The 26,019-nt window shown below is 46.0% G+C and overlaps 4 protein-coding genes across 4 annotated transcripts; 3 read left to right on the top strand and 1 right to left on the bottom strand.

Annotated features, from left to right (window-relative positions):
- Positions 1-1,473: 1,473 nt before the first annotated feature.
- LOC123410985 (E3 ubiquitin-protein ligase arih1-like) lies at positions 1,474-8,016 on the top strand. Its single transcript, XM_045103905.1, has 3 exons — positions 1,474-2,253; positions 6,748-7,484; positions 7,663-8,016. Exons 1-3 carry the CDS (start codon positions 1,570-1,572, stop codon positions 7,778-7,780), a joined length of 1,539 nt encoding a protein of 512 aa, XP_044959840.1. The 5' UTR covers positions 1,474-1,569; the 3' UTR covers positions 7,781-8,016.
- A 1,206-nt stretch (positions 8,017-9,222) lies between these two features.
- LOC123407346 (alternative NAD(P)H-ubiquinone oxidoreductase C1, chloroplastic/mitochondrial) lies at positions 9,223-14,412 on the top strand. The gene is made up of 11 exons (XM_045100460.1): positions 9,223-9,589; positions 9,817-10,007; positions 10,550-10,645; positions 10,845-10,911; positions 11,017-11,197; positions 11,844-11,937; positions 12,308-12,523; positions 13,226-13,618; positions 13,702-13,778; positions 13,924-14,027; positions 14,127-14,412. The coding sequence occupies exons 1-11, from the start codon at positions 9,238-9,240 to the stop codon at positions 14,264-14,266; spliced, it is 1,911 nt and encodes a 636-aa protein (XP_044956395.1). The 5' UTR covers positions 9,223-9,237; the 3' UTR covers positions 14,267-14,412.
- An 820-nt stretch (positions 14,413-15,232) lies between these two features.
- On the top strand, positions 15,233-16,456 carry LOC123407347 (probable carboxylesterase 12). Its single transcript, XM_045100461.1, has one exon. It carries the CDS (start codon positions 15,299-15,301, stop codon positions 16,274-16,276), a length of 978 nt encoding a protein of 325 aa, XP_044956396.1. The 5' UTR covers positions 15,233-15,298; the 3' UTR covers positions 16,277-16,456.
- A 2,213-nt stretch (positions 16,457-18,669) lies between these two features.
- LOC123407344 (probable carboxylesterase 12) lies at positions 18,670-20,218 on the bottom strand. Its single transcript, XM_045100459.1, has one exon. It carries the CDS (start codon positions 20,192-20,194, stop codon positions 18,938-18,940), a length of 1,257 nt encoding a protein of 418 aa, XP_044956394.1. The 5' UTR covers positions 20,195-20,218; the 3' UTR covers positions 18,670-18,937.
- Positions 20,219-26,019: the final 5,801 nt, after the last annotated feature.

Below are 26,019 nucleotides of genomic sequence, written 5' to 3'. Positions count from 1 at the left end.
AAAGCCTCCGTTAGCCCTAACGGAGGCGTCGCCTGTCGGCTACCGTCTCAATATCTTTGCCGACTGCTCAGTGTCTAACACGGACGACAAAGAGCTTTGTCGTTCGCTTAGGGTAGGCTGATGGCAAAGAAGCTACAATGCCGTCGTAGGCTGACGCAGAATCTTTGCCGACAGGCGGCATACGACAAAGCTCTTTGCCGTCGGTGTGGACCTCTTTGCCGTCTATGATGACAGACGGCAAAGAAGCCGATTCCTGTAGTGATACCTCGCTTCCAACAGGACTGGTCCGACATGAGAGGAGCATGGCATACACTCCAATCTGCTCTATTTGTGATGCGGCTGAGGATACATGGTGACACTCCCTCCTTAGTTGCTGAATGGCCAGGTGTGTTTGGGCTTGAGGACATGAAGAGTTGCTCGAGCATGTAATATCAAACCAAAATGAAGATGCAAGGTTATTGGCTATTCTGGCTATTCGAATCCACAAACCAACATGATCTTGCTCGAGTTTTGGTGATTATGTGGGTGATATGATGGGCTCAACGGAAGGCAATTCATGAAAACGAATTTCAGAGTCCGTTGTCGACAATGTGTTTCATAAGGAGGTATTTGGAGAAGCTAGAGAATGCTACTGTTCGAGTACCGCAAGCACAGGGGGGTCAAGGTGAGCGACCCCGGGTCGATGCATGGTTACCACTGTCGAGTATTGCAGTGAAGATGAACTGTGATGGCGGCATGTCTAGTCTCGGAGAGAGAGGAGCAACGGCCGTGGTTTGCAGAGATAAGGCTGGACAATTTCTTGGAGCTTCGACAGTGGTATTCGAGGGTTTGGTCGATCCAGCCAGCCTGGATGCGCAAGCGTGTAGCGAGGTGCTAGCCCTTGCTCGGGACCTAAATTTGCAGGACTTGGTGATAGCTTCGGATTGTCTAGAAGTGATCTCAAACATCAAGAACGAAGGATCGTCGGCTTATGCATTTATTCTTAGTAAGATTTAAACTAGCGGGAACTTTTTTCTTTTGTTGATTTCCGTTTCAAATATAGAAAGAATAATTTTAAGGCCCGCTTGTTAGCTAAAAGAGCTGCGTCTTTTGCGATGGGCTGCCATGTGTGACTAGGGTTTTGCTTGTCATTTCTTGTGTTCCTCATATTCCGAACTTTGAATAATAATGATCGATTCTTTTGAGTCGAATTCTATACTAACAACAAGAGATCACTACATGTAAAAGATAAGGAAATAGTGATAGAAGAAGAGCCCGTTACGAAGAGTAAGCAAAATCCTTATATTTTTAGGCCTTTTCAATAATTTACCAGCTCCCGAAATCTGTGAAGCTGAAAAACTACAGATGTCATATTTTAAATTACACGTCCGCCAACTCTGCTCGGGGAGCGGTGGAGTGGAACGTGTCCGAACACATCCTTGGACCTGCCAGTCGGGAGGAACCACCGTCCTGGGTATTGAGCATGTGAATCATGTTATTTTGTAGGAGTAGCTCCTAGTTTACCCTTAAAAAAAAGCTCAAAACCCTCGTCTTTGTGAATCCGTCTTTGTCGCACTGCCGGTTTCGATCATGGCCGGCGACGGCGACCTTGCCGCCCGCCGCCTCCGCCAGCAAGTCGCCCTCGTCTCCGACCACGATTTCGCCTTCCAACTCCAGCTCAACGAAGCCATCCAAGCATCCCTCCGCGTCCCTACTCCCAATCGGCCCTCTTCCAGCGCCGCCGCCACCGCCTCCTGCTCCTGCCGCTCATGTCAACCCGCCCCTGCGCTCTGGTCCTCCGGAGCCGCATTTCCCCAACTCACGCGACAAGTGAGGAACCGCCGCGACGCCCATGCCTTCCGCGCCGCCCACGCCCAGGCAAACACCTCTGCCCGCGTCGCCTCCCGCGGCGCCCTCTTGGCGCGCGAGCTCGCCGACACTCCAGATCGCCGACGGGCCCAGGGAGGAGACCACTTCGAGCGGTCTCTGGATCCAAGCCGCGGCCCTCTCTTCCGCGTCTTCTACAAGGGGTTGTCGAACAAGGAGGGCGCGGGGAGGTGGGGCGTCCCGGACCCCCGCGTCGCGGTGCTCGCGGTGGCCGTCTACGATCCCCCGGGGAAGGTGGTGCGCGCCATACAGAAGCCCGTGGAAAGTTTTGAGGGCGGGCGCATGGAGCTCGAGGTGCTGGCGCTCATGGAAGGCGTCCACGCTGCGCTCGAGCTGGGGATCCGATGCGTCAACATTGTCTCCGACTTCAAGGCGCTGCACAAATATGTATGCCTTAATGAACCTCTAGATCTGTGTATCTGTCGTCTATCTTAGGCTGCTCATAGTGGGGAGTAACTTAGCCAAGTAACATGCACATGTTACTGGTCTATGTTACTACCTCCATAGTGGGTAGTAACATTTGTGGGATGTCATATTAATTAGGATATAGACTCATTTTGTATTGGTATGTGTGATGTTACTGTGACATAGCTAGTTACCACAAGCACCTCTCTCCTCATTAACTCACTGCCACATAAGCAAATTTGCATTGTAATGTGTGATGTTACTATTATGTTACTCCCCACTATGGCCAGCCTTAATGCAGTACAGTATTTCTTAATGCTGTATTTCTTACAAGGTAAGGAGGATGTAAGTACTTCTTCCTTCCCAAAATAAGTGTCGCATATTTAACACTAAATTAGTACAGATTATATACTAGAGCAAAGACACTTGTTTTGGGACGGAGGGAATATATGTCTTTTTAGACATTCCAATAGGGGACTTACACTCTAAAATATGTCTATATACATCCGTATGTAGTTCAATAGTGGAATCTCTAGAAAGACTTATATTTAGGAACGGAGGGAGTAGATGCTTATTTGAAGGGCTTGAAATTACAGATCGATACAGTCAGACGATCTGCTTGTATAAGGTTGCTGTCGCAGTATTTATGTTCGGTATTCATGCTAGGGCACTCTGACAGTTTCTCCGTGCTTCCAAGGGCGATGTCTTGCTAGAAATGTCACCTACTAGAAAATGTGAAATATAATGGATGATTTGTTGATATGGAGATTTGGGTGTCTATTTGCAATGTTCAAGGAGCTCTAGACTGCTAGAGTTGTATAATGAGATGATTAAATCATCACATAGTCCCATCCCTAGCTAAATGTAGGCGGAACATAAATTTGTAGCACTATTTCGATGCTCATTATAATTTTTTGTACATCCAGTTCCACTATCTGCTATTCTTGCTTATCGCACTGCAAGAAAAGTTGAAGCAACCGATCAGTTTTGTGTGAAATTTTCTTAGTGCAGGTGCTTCTCTCTATTGATCGTTCGTCTTTCCAATATTATCATGTTCATACAAAATTGTTAGTACTCCTGACTTCATGTTTTATGTTTACTAGGATAATAGACTAAACATGTAACATCTCTAGGAAGGGAATTTTGGTTCTAAGTTGAGTGTAGAAGTACTTGCTCACTCACGTTCTGCAATTTGCATACATGTGGAGATACTTGATGTACATGTAAACTAGTAAGTTGGTCCTCACATTAAAGCAGTTAGATTCATTGTGCGTTACCATATTTGGTGTTTCCTTTTTCTCAAGGCTGTTAGCTTGCTTTCCTTGATTGTTAGCCTATTTTACTGATTATTATACTATATTTTATATGTTTGTGTGACTTTGCATCGACTTTCAAAACTGTAGAAAGATTGTAGCTGGATATTATACTGAGTAAACATCATTAAAGTTTCTGCATGAAAATTTTCATTTCATCAAATACACCGATCTTCCATTAATTTTAGCTTCATAAGAACTTTCCTAAAAGCTAGTCTCCTGTCGTTAACTTTATTTCTGCTTTACTTGTGTTATTTGTGCATTGCTCTTTGTCAATAGTCAATTAAGCACAAGTCAAGATCAGCTCAATATGTACCATGTTGAAGAATGATGGCATGCAAGTAGGCGCCATCCAGCATACAAGACCATATGAAGTCTTCTCTTCTGTAGCTTTGACTTATCCATTGCTTCATGAATGCCAATTTATCCACCAATAGTTGAAGCAAAATTTCCATGGTTATCTACCCATCCACCTTTTCAATGAGTACAATGCAGAACTTTAAAAAAAACAGTTTGATGCAGCTTTGAGTAGCATGACATTATGCCCTGAGAAGCGTTCCACTATACTTTATCATACCTCACCGTTGTCAGTTCCGTAGCCGACACTCTCTCTGTTGATAAGTCCTCTCTTGAATACTCTGCTTACATCCAGTATATTGTAAATCTCTTTGCTTATCGTTGCATCAACCCCTCTGCATGCATATGGTCTCAGTTGAGTTATCTTTGTAGAAATTGAGTTTGCTTATACACGTTAAGAGTGCAACTTGACCTGGTCTGTTAATATTCATCATTATCTAAGATTTTTTTTATTGAAGCAAACATCATATTAGCTAATAAATATGTGTTGTCACAATAGTTTAGTTAATGAAGAGGCGTCTTTGTGTCATGCCTACGCAATTCAAGTCCTAGGACCAGTTTGTTTGCAGATATTTTGTCAATGATAGTGCTCCTATATAATTTCCTGTAAAAATAAAATGAGATCACCATCAGTCGTGGTTTATATTTTTGTCCTCCTATTATCATGTTACACAATTAGCTTATAGGACTTCTGCGCCTCCAAATTTATGAACCCATCAGAGGTTTCAAGGAATTCTGAATTGAGGTTAGGCATATTGAAAGAAAAACTAATTGTTTCGTTGCATTCTCTTCTTAGTTATGCAAAATTACCATGGTGCATCTGTATATCTTTAGAACAGTTCCTCTTGTTTGTGATCATATAGGATTGCACTGTCACTCCTATCTATTCGTGCACATTTTCTGTTTCTATCCAAAGAGACCCCAGAAATGCACCTACGTTTAGAAATGCTCTTACATTTCGCATCAGACTACAAGCAAGTGATGCTACATGGAGAGATCAGTGGGTAACATCCACTGTGTAAGCTTGACTAAAGTGCTACGTGTCTAACGTCCAACCTTGGTATAAGTTGGATATAACATGGATTTTGGTTATCGACTGATATTCTGATTACATAGCATATTAATGCAAGAATTTTAGTCTCAAGACATTCGTGATTTTGAGATCCAACCTTTGACTAGATTGTAGATCACACCCACTAAGGCTAGAGCTCTAGGACAATTCAAGTATTTTGCTTTAGTTTGAATCTTGAGCCTTAAATTGTAATTTTGGATCCATTCTTGTATCCTACAATGCTTGTTATAAGTAAAAACTATAGCGCTAGGTCGAACCATGAGCCTCAAACTCTAGATCTATTTATTTATTTTTTCTAAAACCACCTTCAGCATTAGTAATTCAAATCCACCTCCTGTTTATGTAAACAAATGCATTTAAAAAAAATCAAACTAATGCTGAAGGAGTAGATGCTATTGTAAAGTTTGGAGTGGATGTTATCACTTTAAGGGACAAAAGTGCTAAGCATGTTAGCGAGCTGAAATCTTGGGTTGTAGTAAAGTTTGTAAATTGGATAGTATCAGCCTTTTATGTTTGCTTCACCGGGCTCCAAACTAAGTATGCTAGGTATAACAATTATGGACTCCATTTGTATATATATATATATAAGTTGTTGCCAATATATTTGATATTTTAAAAAAAATCTCAAACAAGATTTATATTCGATTTAATATCGTTGACGTGGTCTAATCAATCTCAATTGTTATAATCTGGACCTACCCGTAGACTTTTCTCATCTTTCCCGTTAACTAAGAGTTTTCAGTTTTTTATATCAAACATGGTAGCTAGGTGCAGGTTATTCACTTAGCCTAGCTGTAATTTACCATCGGACCATCTCACACGGATTGTGTATTCTACAATCAGGATGGTTAAACTTACCAATCACTTTAGGCCATAGTACACACTTGTTTTCTCCCAGTTTTGATTATTTTGCTTCTCGTTTTCTTCTTTTTGGTATGCATGCTTTCTTTTTTTCGTATCGACATGTATTCTCTAGATGTGGATCTCAGCTAGCAATCTCCTGCCAAGAAATTCTTGGAATAAACCTGGTATCTACTAAACAAGAGGAGCAGCCTTTTTTTCGGGAAAACGCAAAGGTTTGCGTTTCTTTTCATTGAAAAGGGTGAGAATATGGACAGTACATGCCTACGAGAAGGAGGCTACAGGGGCTCAAAAGAAAAAAGGAAAAGGAAAGAAAGGCCTGCACAAGACTAGTGAACATCCCAGGTAAGCGGCACAATCGTCCCAAGGCCGGTGGCCCCAGCCCGAACCCAAAGGGAGGCTTCCTCTCTGATCTTTGCCGAAAGCATGGCAGTGGAGGGCCGTTCGCCGTCGAACACACAGGAGTTGCGGTGCTTCCAAAGCATCCATGCTGTGAGGAGGGTTGCCGTGGCGAGGCCCTTGCGCACCTAATACAATTTACATCACCTATGCGAGGACTTGTGTCTGCTTTACATGGACCCTTCGTCCTCCATCTTTTCATCTCTGTGCATCATGTCTCTTTATAGTACACTACATTACTCTTTGTATTTCCCGTCGTCAGGTTTGCTGAACACAAGCTCCAACAGGACATATATAAGGTGTCTGATTCCATTGTTGTAGAAGATTAGTTTGAGTTGTTCTTTTTTCTATTACTGATGTCTTAGTAATCTAAACAATTATTATTTTTATTGCGTATAATAGATATATTTAATGGTCACGTGATTGAATTCACTAGAACTGCACTGATCTTATCACCTTGTCATATTCGTCCAGATGCTTGGAACTTGGCGTCCCACAAAGAATAAGATTGAAGATATGGTAAATGAGGCTCTTTCACTGATGAGGAAATTCGAGCACTGTGAACTCTCACTTATTCCTCGAGGCCAAGTCGGTTATGCAACAAAATTAGCAACAGATTTAGTAGGTACCAAGAAGAGAGAGACCTGCGGCATCTGTTTGGAAGACACTGATGTTTCTAAGATCCACGCGGTTGAAGGTTGTGCACATCGGTTTTGCTTCTCCTGCATGAAAGAGCATATGAAAGTTAAGCTACGTGATGGATTGCTCCCAGCTTGCCCACAAGATGGTTGCACTACCAAACTAACTGTGAAGGGTTCAAAGATATTCCTGTCGCCACAGCTATTAGAGATCATGGTGCAACGTATCAGGGAAGGACAAATCCCTCCTACTGAGAGGATCTATTGCCCGTACTCCAAGTGCTCAGCCTTATTGTCTCCGCGTGAAGCGATAAGCTCATGGGGCTTAATGTACACTGCTGCTGGAGGTCTGACTTTGAGAAAGTGTATCAAATGCAAGGGTTTGTTCTGCATTAGCTGTAAGGTCCCATGGCATGCTGGGATGAGTTGCTGTGACTACAAGAGAAGGCACCCTCACGTTCGTTCAGAAGATGCCAAGCTGCGGAACCTTGCGCAGCAGCGGTCGTGGCGCAAGTGTGTCAAATGCAACCACATGATTGAACTCGCAGAGGGTTGCTACCACATAACTTGCGTGTAAGTATTTACCTCTGGCCATGCCATTCTCAGAACCATCTTTACTATGCTCAGTGATTTTTCATGTCAGGCTGTTCCTTACTCTATGGAATGTCTTCTGTGCGCTAATGCCCATTCTGGAGCCTCAAGACTTGTTTCCTGTTAACCTTTGCTGCATCCTGTTCTTTGCTTCTGGCAGGTGCGGCTATGAGTTCTGCTACACCTGTGGGAAAGAATGGAAGGACAAGAAGGCGACCTGCTCCTGCCGGCTATGGGATGAGCGCAATATAATCCATGACCGAGGAGGACGGCGATGATCGCATTGCTGACGATTACGAGGACGATAATCCAAAACTTGTATGCTAGAGAAAGCCTTGTGAGTTGTGACTTATATATCCTGGATTACGGCCGGTGTGATGAATGGTTCATCGTTGACATGACTATTTCTATCATCGGAGTCATTAGTGTATCGTCCACAATTTCGGAACCAACTTGTTTTGCCGTTGTAAGCTGCATGCTCAGCTACATGAGGTAGACAGGATGTCCTACATTACTATTTTCGCATCTCTATAGCTAGCAGCTTGTCTCGCGGAAATTGCTTTTGGCTCCCAAGCTCCATAGAGGTCTTTTTTTGAAAATAATTCAAAATTCAAACTCAAACTTTCTGGTTTTAAAACAATCTGAAAAACATCATGCAAGTAAAGAAGGATGTCATGTATATGTGTGTAAAATTTCAGGATAAAAAACGTTGAAATGCGATCTGTACAAAAAAGACAAATTCATGACCCTAGAAGATGAATAGTATCATGTGTTAAGAACTTTCAGATTTGTCTTTTTTGCACAGCTCTTATTTCAACGTATTTTGCCCTGAAAATTTACGCACATGTGTGTTACGTCCTCACATATCTCTGTATTTCTTTTCAGAATTTTTTTTGAAATGTAAAAATATAAATTTTTATGAAATTTGAATTTCAAATTTAAAGGCCTCCATGGGGAGGCAAACGTCCATTCTCCTTGTCTCGCCATCTTACTGTTTTAGTTTCTTTACTTTTGGTGTACATAATTTTGTTGTTTTTGTGAACCCAACAAATCTTTATATTATTTAACATTTTTTACAAATACGTAAAGAACATCTGGACGCATCACCCTTTTTTTTCAGATACGTAAAGAACATCTAGACGTGGTGCAAAAAAAAAGAACTTTCTTGCAACATACATATATAGTATTATTTTGAACCCTGATGGGTTGGGATACCACTGTCCCTCTAATCATCCAATCACATATTGGTTTGTATTTTTTTTTAAACAACCTTGCCAAGCTTTATTAGTGATCAAGAATGTTTACAGGCAAAAAGATCGACTCCTTTGGTTGGACATGGCGTCCAAAACCGAGTGTTAAAACATGTTTAGCAAGATTGTCAGCCTTGAAGTTCGAGCTCCTAAACTCATGAACTATGTTATAAAAAGACGAACAAACGAGATCGATCTATTATTTCATGTGAGATAGCTCGACACTCCGTCGCCGAGCACCTCTCCAGGTGGTTGACCACCATTTTGCAATCAGAGGCAACGTGGATCTCATCGACATACACGTCCTCTGTCAGAGCTTGTCCTTCACGAATAGCAAAAGCTTCCAGCGTTGCCGCCTTGGATATATATATGCTTGAACTTGGTTTGCACATGTATATAGCATTACACCACTTGATTTCTCCAAAACTTCACACTCTTTTTTTTTTTGTTCGAGTAATAACAAATAAAGGCCCATCTTGGGCGATATGGGCCTCCCCAATCAAACATTCACATTGAAGCCTGATCGTCAGCGGGTGGCTGGGTGTGCAGCCAGCGAGCTCGGAGGCTCCGCGACGACGCGGCCGGCGGAGGAGCCGCAGCGTTACGTGGTTGTGCTGCTGCCGCCGGCTCCCGTGTCTCACCCTCCTTGCTTCCCTCTTCTGCGCCTCCCCCCTCACCTCACATCGCCGGGAGCTACGACCGCACACGCGCCACGTCTGGCCTGGCCCCACCCCTCCTCCTCGCCGCCGATGAGCTGCCGCGCGGCTCCATGGGGCCGCCCGTCGCCCCCCCGCGGCCGGCCCTTCCCCGCCTCGGCGCGCCTCCGCGGCCCGTTCGGTGAGGCCGCAAGCTCCCCCCCAGCTCTCTTCCAGCGACCTCGGGGTTCTCTGATTTAAGCTCCATGTGGAGTATTGTGGGCATACTCGAGGCCCCGGCTTGTGTGCTTTTGTGACCGAGTTTGTGAGCTTTCCAGCTTTGGGGAATGGGGTGATTTGAGAAGTGGTGGATTCATTAGGTGACATTTTGTTCTCGGGCTAACCGACTGCTCACCTGGATCCTGACAGGGGGCATGAATTCGTGGAAGAATCCAATCCTCAAAAACTCGTGGAGAATCGGTGATGTCCCGGCAATGTTTGGGCTGCCGTCTGGACTGTTCAGATGCACGGCTTCAGGTGGCTCTGGGGATGGCGGGTTTTCTCGTCCTCAATCAATTGATGAAGCACCGATGCCGCTGTACCCCTGGCCAGACAAGCAGGTAGACTGGATTTGGATTACCCACATCCTTAAATCCATTGTTATCCGATGACTTTTTTTCTGTTTGATTAGCAAATTGGTAACACTATCAATGCTTATTTTACGTCTAAAGTCCTCTACTCCTTGACAAAGCATTGTTTAGCTGTTTTAGCATTGACTTGTGTATGTGGGGTTTGCAATTTTGTGCTAACTTTGTCCCGTTGAACACACTTTGGTTTGGTAGTTGGTACACTTCATTTAGAGATACCCAAATATATCTTATGTTCAGAGTAACACAGTATTTGTTATATTACAACACTCGAGTTTAACTGCTTGACGGTAAAACATTATTCATATGCAGGGATTTTTTTTGAGGAATTGTTGTCCTTACTTTTTTTCTAGACCAGGGTGTCCTTACGTTTTTGCTTCTGGAGTTCATGTCCTTCCATGCATTTTGTCTGTATGTAGGGTAAATTGTGAGTATTTATTGTTCAGCAGAAAGTTCGGTATGCTTCTGCTATAAGCCTTATGTTCCATTTACTAAATGTGGTCTCTTGTTTTCAGCGGCCACGAGTATGCATTTTGGGTGGTGGATTTGGTGGGCTGTATACTGCTCTGAGACTAGAATCTCTTGTATGGCCTGGTAATAACAAGCCTCAGGTAAAATGATGATGCTCCTTGTGCTAGAAACCTATATATTTGCCGGGTGGGTGCTATCCATTTTTACATCGAAGTAGCATGGGTTGGTGGTATTTGTAGTTTTGCACTTTTTCTCAGTCCGCATGTCCTGCAATGCACTCATGTGTGTTTGCTAAAGAAATGATGTAACATTTTACTAAGAAGGGGAAAAATGTTTCAGGTAATGCTGGTTGATCAATCTGACAGATTTGTATTTAAGCCCATGCTGTATGAGCTCTTATCAGGAGGTACTGCAATTTCAAGTGTAAAAATGCTTTTGCTGGTAATGTTATATATGGGGTCTTTTCACATTACTTCATGTTCTGACTGTTGGACTTTAATTTGGATGCCAGAGGTGGATGTCTGGGAAATAGCTCCCTATTTTACAGAGTTACTGAAGAACACCAGTGTTCAATTTGTGAAGGATAGTGTAAAGCTTCTTCGCCCTTCTGATCACTTAAGAAGAGAGCCTGGAGTATCATGCACTGGTGGAGTTGTTCATCTTGAAAGTGGCACTGCTGTTGAATATGATTGGTACGATGATATTAAATGTCATGGATTTGCAATAGCTGTCATGCTTAGGCTTTTTTAATTGACGAATTTAAGAATTATGTTTTTCTTCAGTGTTTCTTCTTTATGAATAGTTTTAGACATGGGGGCTGATTTTAATATGCTGCTAAAAGGTTTGGAAATTTCGAACACATTTTGTGTCTTGCTGACATGTGGATCTGGTCCCACCTTTTCAACCTCACAAGTGACAACGTAATTGTGCATACAAGTTTACTAGAATTGCCTCTTGGTCCATTATACTTGATTGTCATTTGGCGCCCTTTCCTTACATCAGTCTGTTCTTGAATCCGATATCAATTAAAATTTCTCATGTAGCCGTGTAGCCCACGATTCATCTTCTGTAAATACTCTATGAGGGAACTTTAGTAATAATGCAATATTAATCTGTATAATACAAGTACTTTCTGTAGCTGTTACGGTTGAAATATGTAATAAAAAGATAGTGATGTATTTTACTCCATGTTTTATGTCGAGCCTTTTTTTTGCGGGGACCCTTCCCCGGACCCTGCGCAAGCGGGAGCTACATGCACCGGGCTGCCTTTTTTTTTATGTTTTATGTTGAGTTTAGAATAAGCTAACTGGTGATATATCTTTTGGAATGGGCAGCCAGGCTCGTTCTAGCTCTAGGGGCTGAAGCTAAGATTGATGTCGTTCCAGGATCTGCCGAGTATGCACTTCCTTTCACAACTTTGGAACATGCTTTGGTAAGAATCAATCATTTTTTGAAATATTTTGAAGTTCAACTGTTTGGAATTGCTAAGTTGATAGTGATACTATTCTAAAATACATCAGCGATTTCTTGATGTATCTGCGTTAATTATATGATTTTATGGCTTTTAATGATATCTCTTGTTGACATGTTTTGGCAATTCTTTATATATAACAAGTTCGTATTGTATGACTTTTGTTGAATTGTTGATGCATCCATGTTAATTATATGATTTTATCATTTTTTAATGATATCTCTTGTTGACATGTTCTGGCAATTCTTTATATGTAACAAGTTCATGTTGTATGATTTATGTTGGATTGTTGATCATCAAGAATCGTAATGTCGCCTTGTTTTATCTGCAGAAAGTTGAAAGTGAATTGAAAATGTTAGAAAGGAGAAGGTTTGGTAAGAACTCCCCATCTATTCAGGTGGCCGTCGTGGGAATGGGTTACTCTGGTGTTGAGCTAGCTGCTACTATCTCTGAGAGATTAAAGAGCACGGGGACTGTCAAAGCAATCAATTTTCAAACAACCATCTGTCCTAATGCACCACCAGGAAATCGTGAAGCTGCTCTGAAGGTGATTACCTACACATTACATACTGTTCTGATTAGCTTCATCAGATCATCTCAGGAAATTATAACAGAAGATTAAGAAGCTTTTGTTCCCCACTTTGGTTTTTGGTGCCACTAGTAATCTTAAGACTGTAATCTGAAGTTAATAAGAACATAAGACGCTGCCTGTGCTATGTAAGACTTCTTCCCCGCTATGTTCTTTCTGAAAGACTATTGCAGCTTTAATGCAACAGCACTAACTTGATAAATATCAACCAGGCAACCACTTACTAATCTGTCACCAAACTGTTCATTTATGGACTACATAGAATGCTACCTCCGTCCTGGTTTACTAGTCTTCATCGTATTTTGAATCAAAGTTTGACCACATATCTGACTAGCAAAATGTTAATGCATGTCACAGAAAATTATATTGTTAGATTCGTATTTGAATGTAGTTTCCAATGATATCATTTTTGCTATGTATAACATATATTTTATATTAATTAAAATCATGGTCAAAATATGGCCCAGAAATACGAGGGGGGACTAGTAAACCAGGACGGAGGCAGTACAAAATAGAGAAGTGCAGGCTGCTTATTTTATTAACATTGTGCTGGTCCTCGATGCCTATTGTTTTCATAATTTCTTTGCTGAACTCCAAATGTGAGGGAATCCTATCTAACGCAGTAGTAGCTAATTCTGGTTTGGTTGCATTTCCTACCAGGTTCTCGAGTCTCAAAATATTCAACTTTTCTTGGGATATTCGGTGAACTGCATCAGAGAGGTTTATGCATCTGAGGATTCAGGTGGCATGGTTGCAGATGCAAAAGAAGCTGGTGGTGACGATAAGAAACTAGTTTTGGAACTTCAAGCTGCTCAAAGAGGCCTCCAGAGCCAGGTTCTGGAGGCTGATCTGGTATTATGGACAGTGGGTTCACAATCTCAGATCCTTCGGTTACAACCTCCCGATGCACCATATGTTATTCCTCTGAATGGCCGGGGGCAAGTGGAGACAGAGGAAACCCTTCAAGTAAAGGGCCACCCCCGAACATTTGCAATTGGTGATTCAGCAGCTCTAAGAGACCCATCAGGAAAATTTCTCCCAGCCAACGCACAGGTAAGGCATCTACTGGATTGAATCTGTCATGCTGCTGCATTGGCAGTTTAACATTACTGATGATGACCCTTTTTATCTCCCAGGTTGCTTTCCAGCAAGCAGATTTCGCTGGATGGAATCTCTGGGCGGCAATCAACGACCGGCCCCTTTTGCCGTTCAGGTTCAAATCTAGCGGCGGCTTTGTTCTTCATTTCGATAGACCAAACATTCCATTACTTTTTTGTGCTTGCCGACGTTTGGTCATTTTAGCGGGAAGAGTAAACTTGCATAACGAGCTGAGTCGAAACATTCCGTGTATTTTCCAGGTTTCAAAACCTTGGTGAGATGATGACGCTTGGTAGAAACGACGCTGTGATAACAGCGAATTTCATCGAGGGACTAACCTTGGAAGGGCCTATAGGGCATGCTGGTATGTTCTACGGACCCTTGCGGGCCTGTTTCCCCCCCCACCTTTTCTTAGGTTAATAACTTTTCGGGTAAGAGTACATTTTTTGACCTGGTTGTGCAGCTCGGAAGCTCGTGTACTGCCTCAGGATGCCCACGGATGAGCACCGGGTGAAGGTTGGAATCAGTTGGTTCGCAAAGGGCGCTGTCGATTCGCTTGCGTCTCTGCAGGATGCAGTAAGTAACATAATTGCAAGCTCCTGATGGTAAAGGGGACCTGCTAATTCATGAACTGAGCGAGCTGGATGATGTATTCGGTGTCGGTTTTATGTACAAATTTTCAATTCCGAGTGTACGTTGCACCTAACTTCTGAACATGCGGATTTTGAATAAAAGTACGTTGCTCCTAATTTGTGTGTGTGTGTGTGTGTGTGTTTTCATATCGATTTCCACATGTTTAGCATTTCCTAAGCTGAAGATGCCCAAAGGGGGAATGGAAATCCACACCTGGCTGCGCCTACGCTCACATTATAACCCAAAAAATCAGCCAAAATCAGGTGTGCTGTACTCGTATTTGTATAGTTGTTGTAGGCTGTTAGCTGCTCTAACAGCAGCACGGTGCCTTAAAGAAAAAAGTTAGGCGATGTCTGATCCAGATTTAGGGGCAGGGTTCAGTTTTGAAAGAAGCAAAAAGAATCTGAGTCTGAAACAAACAGCTACCCCCCTCTGTAAACTAATATAAAAGTGTTTAGAACACTAAAATAGTGATCTAAACACTTTTATATTAGTTTACGGAGGGAGTACTATTTTCGAACCAGCTTTGAAAAAATCAGCCGAAATCTGAATGGATCTATTTTTAGCGTGTTGGGCTGAAGCATGTGTCCGGTGTTGCTTCAGCGCTGAAGCTGATTCTGTGAATCGGTTTTGCCAGCCGCAACAGATCCGCAGCTGATTCTGCCGACGCTGAAGCCCGAACAAACAAGGCCTAAAATTAGCATCGCAAACTATCACAGTAGTGATCGCTTGCAGAAACACTAATTAGAATCCGGCCGTGGCCGCGGGGAACGAAAATCAGGGATGTGCCGTCGTGCAACAATCACGCTCACATGTTTGGTTTGTTGGTTGGCTGGCGCGTGGGTCCTCGCTGTGGTTGGTGCGAGTTGACTGGGCGTTTGTTGCGACGGATGGCGTGCAGACAGTAGTACTAAAGTCCACCTCCATTTGTTGTTGTAGGTGGCCAGCGCACTTCAACCTCCCACCCCCACCGCTCCCCCTGCCGCCACCAACCGCTGCGCCATGGATCCCGACTCCGAGATCGCCTTCGACTTCCCGCCCTACATCTGCCAGTACAAGAGCGGCCGCGTGCACCGCCCGGGCGGCGACGCCATCGCGCCCGCCGGCACCGACCCGCTCACCGGCGTCGTCTCCAAGGACGTCCACTCCGGCCCCGCCCGCGCGCGCGTCTACCTCCCCCCCGACGCCTCCGCCGCCCCCGGCAAGCTCCCCGTCGTCGTCTACTTCCACGGCGGCGGCTTCGTGGTCGGCTCCCCGGCCCGCCCCTCCACCCACGCCTACCTCAACGACCTCGTCGCCCGCTCCGGCGCCGTCGGCGTCTCCGTCTACTACCGCCTCGCCCCCGAGCACATGCTCCCCGCCGCCTACGACGACGCCTGGGCGGCCGTGCGCTGGGCCGTCACCGGCGGCAGGGACGGGGACGGGGACGGGGACGAGGCCGACCCGTGGCTGCTCGACCACGCCGACCTCTCCCGCGTCTTCCTCTCCGGCTGCAGCGCCGGCGCCAACATCGCGCACAACATGGCCGTCCGCGCCGCCGCGCCCGGCGCGCTCCCGGAGGGCGTCACCCTCCGGGGCCTCATGGCCGTGCACCCCTACTTCACCGGGAAGGATCCCGTGGGCGCGGAGGCGGCGTTCGGCCCCGACGTGCGCGACTTCATGGACCGCACCTGGCGCTTCGTGTTCCCGGGCTCGCCCGGCCTCGACGACCCCAACGTGAACCCCTTCGTCACCGACGAGGCGCGCGCCGCCGTCGCCAGGATCCCGTGCGGGCGCGTGCTGGTGTGCGTCGCCGAGGACGACGTCCTGCTCAAGGAGCGCGGCCTGTGGTACGCCCGCGAGCTCAAGGCCAGCGGCTACGCCGGCGAGGTCGAGCTGTTCGAGTCCAAGGGCGTCGGCCACGCCTTCCACTTCGACCAGCTGGGCTCCGGGGAGGTACTCAGGCTGCAGGAGCGCCTCGTGGACTTCATCAAGAAATGAGCGCCTCCGCATGGGGAATGGAGAAATCGGCATGGAAATGGGTTTCCTGGAAATAAAAGATTAATATAACTCGGACGATTTGATTTTTTGGATAATCTTTGGAAAGCTTGAGATGTAATGCGTGCGTGCAAAGTTGTATGATCATTCGTTGGTGATTATAAAACAGAGCATTTTCGATCTTGCTTGCTTGCTTGGTCGATTTGTACTGAGATGATTCTGAAAGGAAATTTGCAGGTCTGGAGGCCCTGAACGAGCTTCCTAGATCAATCGCCAAAAAGGAAGAAGGGAAAACGAGCTTGCAGATCTGGAGCCCTGGAGAGAAAGAAGGTGAGGAACAGAGAGTAGCTGGTGAGATTCAGTATGCTAGATTAAACACACACACACACACACCTTCGGGCTGGCCATAGGCCACATACATACTCACACGCACATCGTTACATGGCCTCAGGCCCAACTTCTGTCCACCTGCATCACGCAGGACCTGCGGGTGTGACAAAAACTTCCTGGGTGGGTTCCCGCAGCGGTCTTCTTTCTTATTCTGCATATTCTTGGATAGTTTTCTTACCTCTGTTTTTGTTGCTGAGCCAAGTATTCCTGAAAGTACTATATTACGTGGAGTTACATGTTGAGTTCCCATGTCTTAGCGGTCTTCTCTTTTTCAAAATTAGTATTAAATTTTGTTAAGCTTGACTCAAGTGCAGACTGGTTGATCTATCATTTCTAATCTTTTGAGAGTCAATCCTGTTTTCGAAAACTAGTGTAGGAACACCGGTGAAGCTGGAGAACGTTTGTGTTTAGTTCGATAATGAGAGCCATGTAGATGCCTGCATTACTTAACAGAATGTTGTTTTTGTGCTTGGAGCTAGGAAAGTCATTAACATTCAGATCTGACTTGTGTTGCGTGCCTGATGCATTGTGAGGATTCAATTAACTCAAAATTTCCTCCTATGGGCCGCCAATTAACTCAAATTTTGTTTTTAGTCGATCTTTTTTGTCTACTGGCTGGTGGAGTCAGATCCAAATATCTACATTTTGTTTAATAGAATTCAGCTTAATCGTTCATCAGTGTCGCTGTCGGGATAGTTATTTTTTTCTTTTGAGGGAATGCCATGATGACTCACTTTATTAATCAAATCACGGGTATATTATCAATTAAGCGCTGGGATAGTGATTTGTCATGGTCTTAGTGCACGAGTGAGGTGCACTGTTAACAAGGTTGCCTGTGATATGTTTTTTTGCTTACCTGTAAAAACTTGAATTCATACTTTTATCCGGGAGACATATTTCCCTGTATTTCTAAGATGACTGTTACCCCACCCGGTTTATTTTTAAATAATTCAATTATTTGTTGTCAATGTTGGATGGGCGCGGCAAAACACGCCTTCATGTTCTAGTTCTCTGACTATAAAAAGTGAAGACGGTGGTGGATTCTAATTCCCTCCATTCTCGTTTTTTAAGGCGTGCTACGCATTGGTCGGCAGAACTTTTTAAAAGATCCGTCGTCTCGCGACCCGTCCATTCTAGTTTGCTCAGCGCATGATTTCTCTTTGCAACAACAGCTTTGTTTCTGAAACAACGATCACTATTGTAACAAGAGCTTTGTTTCATAAATACATCAATGACTATTGCAACAAGAACTTCATTTCATAAACACATCAATGACTATTGCAACAAGAGCTTTATTTCAGAAACATTCGTGACGTTGCAAAAACATGTCTTAATATGATCCTTCTTTACAATAAGAGCTTTGTTTCAGAAACAACTATTGAAACAAAGGTTTTGTCTCAGAATAAAAATTGTCGAGCAGGGCCGGCACAGATCAACAGGGAGGGCTCCCCCGACACCGACAACATCAACGACGAGGCCATGCGTTATACTGCAGACCACTAGAATGACGACCATGCCGCGTGGATCTCAGGCACTTTCGTCGATGTGGGGTAGTGGCTCGACGATCCTGGTCTAGATGCAGGGCAGGAGAGACGTGAGCCGTAGGGCGGCCGGCTACCCGGGCGATGACAAGTGAGGCGGCGAAAGAAACGAGGAGGGGCGGAAGTGGGGCGACGAAGGCCTGCCTTGCCGGCGAACAACAGCTGTCGGAGCGGGCCGGCGGCAAGCACACGCGTACCTGGCCATGTAAGTGAGTTGCAGAAACGCTTTCGTAATAGGGATGGAGTTGCAAGAATGTGAAGTACGTCGTGAGGGTGGTTTCTGACCGGCCCATCAAACAGATCGAACAACCATGGATGCGGTCGATGCGCATGAAAAGATCAGCGGGATGAACACAAGCATTTTCCTTTTTTTAGCAGTTTAAAACACAATTACAAGGCTAAGAATATCGTCTTCTCTTCAAAACATCAAACGTGATCCATCACTTTTCACACGATGATTAGCACTAAAAGAAATGAAAGAGCTTTATTCATTGCTTTCGGCCTCTACCAGGAAAGATGGTTGAAAACAACAAGTTCATCACAGATGGTCTAAGAAACCGACTAGCTCTCCTCGCCATGGAATCGAGCACATAAACATCAGTCGACTGCATCGGCGAGACCAGAAGTCGAGAATCGACGGACAACAAATTAAAGGGAGAGATCGATATCTCGAGCTCAAACAAACAGAGGAACAACAATGGCGATAAAATTGTTCCATCACGGGAACTTCCCTTCACTTGCGTAGGAAGCCGAGGATGCGGTCCTGCAGCTCGATCGCTCTCTCGGACCGCGGCTTCATGCAGTAGAAGACGTGGTCCTCGCCGACGGACTCGAGCAGCTCCACCTCGCCGGCGTAGCCGCTCGCCTTGAGGCTCTCGTAGTACCAGACGCCCCTGTCCCGGAGGCCGTCCTTCTCGGCGACGCAGACGAGCACGCGGTCGCCGGCGATGCGCGCCGCGCTGCCGCCGGCCGCCTCGGAGAACGGGTTGGACAGCGGGTCGTCCAGCCCCGGCGAGCCCGGGTAGAGGAACCGCCAGAAGGCGTCGGCCTTGGCCTTCTCCGCCTTCCCCGTGGTCGCCTCCTTGCCGATCGCCGCCGCGCCGCTGAAGTAAGGGTGCACCACGATGGTCCCCCTGATGCCGAACCCGGGGAGGGCGCCCTGCTGCTCGCCGGCGCGCACGGCCATGACGTGCGCGATGGTGCCCCCGGCGCTGCCGCCCGCCAGGAACACGCGGGAGAAGTCGCCGCGGTCGGCCAGCCACGGCTCCGCGCCGTCGGCCGCGGCGGCCGTGGCGTGGGACGCCACCCACTTGAGCCCCTCCCAGGAGTCGTCGTAGGCGGCCGGGAGCGGGTGCTCCGGCGCGAGGCGGTACTCGAGCGCCACCGCGACGACGTTCGCTGCGGCGACTAGGCCGTTGAGGTAGTTGTGCGTCATGGGGTCGGACGCCGAGCCGATGACGTAGGCGCCTCCGTGGAAGTAGACGAGGACGGGGAGCTTGCTGCCGTCGTGGCCGCCGGGCGGGAGGAAGACGCGCGCCCAGAGGCCGTTGGCCGGGTCGATGACGACGTCCTTGGAGGCGACGCCCGTGGCGGGGTCGACGCCGGCCGGGATCGGGGGGAAGTTCATGAACCGCTCCACGCGGCCGCTCTTGTACTGGCGGACGAGCGGGAAGAAGTCGAAGTGCACCTCCGAGTCCGCGCCGCCCGTCGCCGCCATTGGTACGAGCTGGCTGAGCCCTTGTGGTCGCGTGTTTGGTCGTTCGTGGGCTAGATCGCTCGTGCCGTCGCTCCGGGGCTTTGCTCTCGGGTCTCGATCGCCGGCACTATGTAATAATGGAGTAAGTGGAGGAGTGGAGGATGCCGGATGTTGATGGACCGAACGGTTGGTGTGGTCTGTGGTGGCAACAATGGCGATGCAGCACTTTTTGATGGTTTGGTGCGCGGCAGAGCAGAGTGGTGTGCGCGAGAGTGGAGATGACCACCATACCATCCGCGCGGTCGGTGCCGATCATTGTGGGCATCGGGAGGGGTCTTTTTCAGCGTAGCTCTCCTTTTGTGCTTAAAATAATAGTGGGCTGGACCCGGGCCTTGTAGAAGACCTAGAGAAATGCTTCTGGGCCCACGTGTAGACCGAAATGGAGGCCTAGTTATTATCGAAATTAGTAGTGGGCTTTAGTCCCATCCCGTTAGTGGAGAAGAAGTTGGACCCAAGGGTCTCTCTTTTACATGTTATTGGAGAGTGAGAAGAGAAGGAGCCCTCACGCACTCCTCCACCGCCCGCCTCGACCCGACGCGTGGCACGACGGGTTGCGGGAATGAGCTTAGCCGAGCTCATACCTGCACGTTTATTTTTGTCTGTCACGAACCTATATAAGCAGGCTAACGCCAACCCTAGCCGCCACGAGAATCAGATCACATATGTCTCACGCGCTTGTTTCCTTGCTGCTGCTACCGCCGGCGACTCCATCCCATCCGCTGCGTACACGATCGTCGGGTGAGCAGGCCTCCGAAACCCCGCTTCTCCGGTTCCTGTACGGGGAAGAGGGGCGATTAGGTTTTTGGGGAGCGATCACGCGACTGCTCGCCTCCATCTGTCTACTTTCGCTACGTCCGCGTCGTCTCCGTCATCACCATGTCCACCGACGCCGACCGTGCTGTCGCCGAGAACGCCGAGGCCGACAAGAAGGCCGTCGAGGACGCCGCTGCTGCTGCAACCGCCGCGGGGACCTCTGCATGGCCTACTGGAGGGTATAACACGCTTATCCCTCTCCTGATTACTTCCGTATTAGCAGTACTAGCATCATGTGTAGATTTGTCTACTGTTTGCGTAGTACGAGCCCGTTTAGATCAGTATAAGTATGTAGTTAATTCTGTCAATGCCATGCTAGCCATCTATTTATGGATTAAATTAGTCGGAAAATTGCCTATTCACTCAGCAATCCAAAAACCTAATATGTGTAGGAATTTTCGGCAAGTGGCTTTGCTGCCGCACAGAAATCGGATAAGTTTACCGGTACGTACTTTAAGCGTTGGCAGACAAAGACTACTTTATGGCTCACGGCTATGAATGTGTTCTGGGTCACCGGTGTCTCCACGGGAACGATTGCTCCTGAACAGGAGAAGGCGTTCAGAGAGGCCACCGTTGTGTTTCTCGGAGCAGTGCTTAGCGTGATTGGTGATAAACTGATCGACGCATATTTACATGTGCGTGTCGCCAAGGACTTGTGGGAGGCGCTCTAATCTAAGTTCGGGGCCACCAATGCTGGGAGCGAGATGTATGTTATGGAGCAGTTCCATGATTACAAAATGGTCGAGAACCATTCTGTATTGGAACAAGCTCATGAGATAATATGCATTGCTAAAGAACTTGAGGTTCTGAAGTGCGATTTACCGGGCAAGTTTGTCGCGGGGTGTATTATAGCTAAGCTCCCTAATTCCTGGAGGAACTTTGCTACTACTTTGAAACATCAGAGGCGTGAATTCTCAGTAGAGGACATCATTTGCCATCTGAGTGTTGAACAGAACTCGAGAGCAAAGGATTCGCATGGAAAAACGGTGGAAGGTTCTTCTGTTGCCAATATGGTACATCAGAGGAATTTCAATTCCCACAAGCCTAAGGGGAATAATTCTGTCCAACAGAATACCGACTTTAAGAAGAAGGGTAAGAAGCCCTTCAAGAAGAACAAGAAGGGAGATGGCTGCTTCAATTGTGGTTCTGAGGAACATTGGGCCAACAAGTGATTGTGAGCAACAATGAAAGTGGTGCATCTGGGTACAGTAATTTGTTTACTGTATTTTCGGTTTGTCAATCTACCGATTGGTGGGTGGACACAGGTGCAAATATTCATGTGTGTGCTGACATCTCATTGTTCTCTTCTTACTAGGTCACAGGTTGAGGGTCCGTATTGATGGGGAATGGAGCGAGTGCTTCTGTTCTTGGTGTTGGCACGGTCGATCTGAAGTTTACTTCAGGAAGGATTGTGTAGCTGAAGAACGTGCAACATGTCCCCGCCATCAAGAAGAATCTCGTTAGTGGCTCCCTTCTGTGTAGAGAAGGGTTTAAGTTGGTCTTTGAGTCTAATAAAGTAGTTGTTACGAAATATGGACTTTTTGTTGGAAAAGGTTATGAGTGCGGAGGTCTGTTCCGCCTTTCCCTCGCAGATTTATGTAATAAAGCCGTGAACAATATTCATTCGAGTGTTAATGATTCTAAAGTTTGGCATTCACGTCTTTGTCACATAAGTTTCGGTGTTATGTCGCGGCTAGCAAAACTGAATTTAATCCCAACTTTCACTTTAGCCAAAGGTTCTAAGTGACATTCGTGTGTGCAAGCAAAGCAACCTCGTAAGCCTCACAAGGCTGTAGAGGAGAGACACTTGGCGCCGTTAGAACTCATACATTCTGATCTTTCTGAGATGAATGGTGTGTTGACTAAAGGTGGAAAGAAATATTTCATGACATTGATAGATGACTCCACTAGATATTGCTATGTGTATCTGTTAAATACTAAAAATGAGACTCTACACTACTTTAAAATCTATAAGGCAGAAGTTGAGAATCAACTTGAAAAGAAAACTAAACGAGTCCGGTCTGATCGTGGTGGAGAGTACTTCTCAAACGAGTTTGATTCTTTTTGTGCGGAACATGGCATTATTCATGAGAGGACGCCTCCCTATTCACCCTAGTCAAACGGGGTTGCCGAACGAAAAAACCACACTCTAACTGATTTGGTTAACGCCATGTTAGATACATCGGGTTTTTCCAAGGCATGGTGGGGGGAGGCTATATTGACCGCGTGTCATATCCTGAATAAGGTTCCTACAAAAGATAATGAGGTCACTCATTATGAGGAATGGTCGAAGAGAAGGACGACGCTCTCGTACTTACGTACTTGGGGCTGCTTGGCGAAAGTCAATGTGTTGATCCCCAAGAAGTGTAAGCTTGTACCAAAGACTGTGGACTGCGTTAGGGATACGCTAAGAATAGCGTAGGCTATAGATTTCTAGTAGTGAAATCTGAGGTACCTAACGTGAAGGTCGGTACAATAATGGAGTCGAGGGATGCTACATTCTTTGAGGATATTTTTCCCATGAGAGATATGCAAAGCACTTCTAGACAGGAATCTGAGAGAACTCCTAAGCCTGCCATTCCTATGGAATATTATGAACAAACACATGATGAAAATCCTGAGGAGGATGACGAGGAAACCCTTGGTAGGGGCAAGAGACAAAGGACTGCAAAGACCTTTGGTGATGATTTCCTCGTATACCTCGTGGATGATAATCCCACTTCTATTTCAGAAGCGTATGCTTCTCTAGATGCTGATTACTGGAAAGCTGCAGTCCATAGCGAGATGGATTCCCAACATAATAATTTTGCTAATACTGAAAGCATAGGGCGTCATGAACCCCAGGAGTAATTTTACATAATACAGGGAGGGCCAATGCTGGTCCAAAACAGATCAGCTTACTAACGCTACCCGGGGCAACTCGGCGTCTGGCGTGGTAACCATCGCTCATCCGTCATGTCCTGAGAACGAGATACGCGACTCCTATCGGGATTGTCAGCACGTCGGGCGGCCTTGCTGGATTAGTTTTACCTTTGACGAATGTCTTGTGCATCGGGATTCCGGTGATGCTTTGGGTAATCTCAGAGTTGAGGTTTTCCACTAAGGAGTCCGACGAGATCGCGAGCTTCGTGATCGAGGATTTCTATGCGGCTTGTGGTAATTTGTGATGGATTAGTTGGAGCACCCCTGCAGGGTTAAATGTTTCGGAAAGCCATGCCAGCAGTTAAGTGGCAACGTGGAAACTTTGTTTAACACTGGTTCTAGAAAACTTAAAGTTAACTTAATTAAAACATGCCAACCGTGTGCGTAATCATGACTGTCTCTTTCGTGAGTTCCTTCTCCGATCGAGGACACGGTGGGGTTATGTATGACGTAAGTAGGTGTTCAGGATCATTCATTTGATCATAAGTAGTTCACGTCCGTTATGCGTAGATCATCCCCCTCTTTATTCTTGTACTCGTAAGTTAGCCACCTCATATTATGCTTAGTCGCTTGCTGCAGCCTCAGCACTTAACCTTACCTCACCCATTAAGCTTTGCTAGTCTTGATACCTTTGGAAATGAGATTGCTGAGTCCCCTGTGGCTCATAGATTACTACAACACCAGTTGCAGGTACAGGTAAATGTTATTTGACGCGAGCGCGTAGACTGTTCATTTGGAGTTGGTTCTTCTTCTTCTTCTTCATCGATCTAGGATGGGTTCCAGGCCGGCAGCCTGAGATAGCAAGGATGGACGTCGTTCTTCTTTTCTCGTTTGTTTTCGTTCGTAGACGGACCCTGGTCTTCTTCGTGATAATTATGTATTGTACTGATGTGACTTTGATGTAGCTTGTGGCAAGTGTAAGCCAATTCTATATATCTCTTCTTTTCAGTACATGTACTTGTAACGATATCCATTCTTGCGAAATGACGAGATGCGCTTCTATCCCTGACGAGGCCCTCGCGCCAAATTAAGGATAGGGTCGCATCTTGGGTGTTACAAGTTGGTATCAGAGCAGTACCGACCTAGGAGCCCCCTTGATTGATCGAACTTGGCCGAGTCGAGTCTAGTGAAAAACTATTTTGAGTCATAGTTATATCGGAGAGTAGGTTTCTTTTTCTCCTCTTCTATGCTCTTGTGAGGTTTACGACTTAGGAATTTTAATTCTATTCCTCTTCTCACTCAAATTTTTTTAGGATCACGCGGATATTTTTGGAATCTATATGATGTCGATGTGACGGAGTTCTGTCTTGGTGCCTCCAGTCTGACTAGATTTCTTCCGGGGAGTTGAGCTCCAGGGGATTCTCGAGCACATCGTTATCATTCAGATTTCTTAGTATCTCAGAACGAAGGATGTTCATAATTGCTTCAATACTAGTAGTGGCGAGATAACCCCGATGTCCCCAGTATTGGTGCAGATTTTTCGGGGGTACTACCATACTTTGTATCATTGTGATCACGAGGGTCTGTAGTAGATGAAGGTCCGAGATTCTGGTTATGTGTTGACGGATGTGACACACTGGACAAGTTAGTTGTTGGAAATATGCCCTAGAGGAAATAATAAATTAATTATTATTATATTTCTTTGTTCATGATAATCGTTTATTATCCATGCTATAATTGTATTGATTGGAAACACAGTGCATGTGTGGATATATAGACAAAACACTATCCCTAGTAAGCCTCTAGTTGACTAGCTCGTTGATCAAAGATGGTCAAGGTTTCCTGACCATAGGCAAGTGTTGTCACTTGATAACGGCATCACATCATTAGGAGAATCATGTGATGGACCAGACCCAAACTAATAGACGTAGCATGTTGATCGTGTCATTTTGTTGCTACTGTTTTCTGCGTGTCAAGTATTTGTTCCTATGACCATGAGATCATATAACTCACTGACACCGGAGGAATGCTTTGTGTGTATCAAACGTCGCAACGTAACTGGGTGACTAGAAAGATGCTCTACAGGTATCTCCGAACGTGTTCGTTGAGTTAGTATGGATCGAGACTGGGATTTGTCACTCCGTATGACGGAGAGGTATCTCGGGGCCCACTCGGTAATACAACATCACACACAAGCCTTGCAAGCAATGTGACTTAGTGTAAGTTGCGGGATCTTGTATTACGGAACAAGTAAAGAGACTTGCCGGTAAACGAGATTCAAATAGGTATGCGGATACTGACGATCGAATCTGAGGCAAGTAACATACCGAAGGACAAAGGGAATGACATACGGGATTATATGAATCCTTGGCACTTAGGTTCAA

Source organism: Hordeum vulgare, chromosome 7H (assembly GCF_904849725.1).
Source record: "Hordeum vulgare subsp. vulgare chromosome 7H, MorexV3_pseudomolecules_assembly, whole genome shotgun sequence".
NCBI lineage: Eukaryota > Viridiplantae > Streptophyta > Magnoliopsida > Poales > Poaceae > Hordeum > Hordeum vulgare.
The sequence above is the reverse complement of the archived record's forward strand: the minus strand, read 5'-3'. Positions and strand labels throughout refer to the sequence as shown.

Coding starts and splice junctions, on each gene's coding strand:
- LOC123410985 (XM_045103905.1), top strand. CDS start 1,570: ATGGCCGGCGACGGCGACCTTGCCGCCCGCCGCCTCCGCCAGCAAGTC. Junction 2,254..6,747: donor TCAAGGCGCTGCACAAATAT/GTATGCCTTAAT, acceptor ATATTCGTCCAG/ATGCTTGGAACTTGGCGTCC. Junction 7,485..7,662: donor TGCTACCACATAACTTGCGT/GTAAGTATTTAC, acceptor TGCTTCTGGCAG/GTGCGGCTATGAGTTCTGCT.
- LOC123407346 (XM_045100460.1), top strand. CDS start 9,238: ATGGGCCTCCCCAATCAAACATTCACATTGAAGCCTGATCGTCAGCGG. Junction 10,912..11,016: donor GTATGAGCTCTTATCAGGAG/GTACTGCAATTT, acceptor TTTGGATGCCAG/AGGTGGATGTCTGGGAAATA. Junction 11,198..11,843: donor ACTGCTGTTGAATATGATTG/GTACGATGATAT, acceptor ATGGGCAGCCAG/GCTCGTTCTAGCTCTAGGGG.
- LOC123407347 (XM_045100461.1), top strand. CDS start 15,299: ATGGATCCCGACTCCGAGATCGCCTTCGACTTCCCGCCCTACATCTGC.
- LOC123407344 (XM_045100459.1), bottom strand. CDS start 20,194: ATGGTATGGTGGTCATCTCCACTCTCGCGCACACCACTCTGCTCTGCC.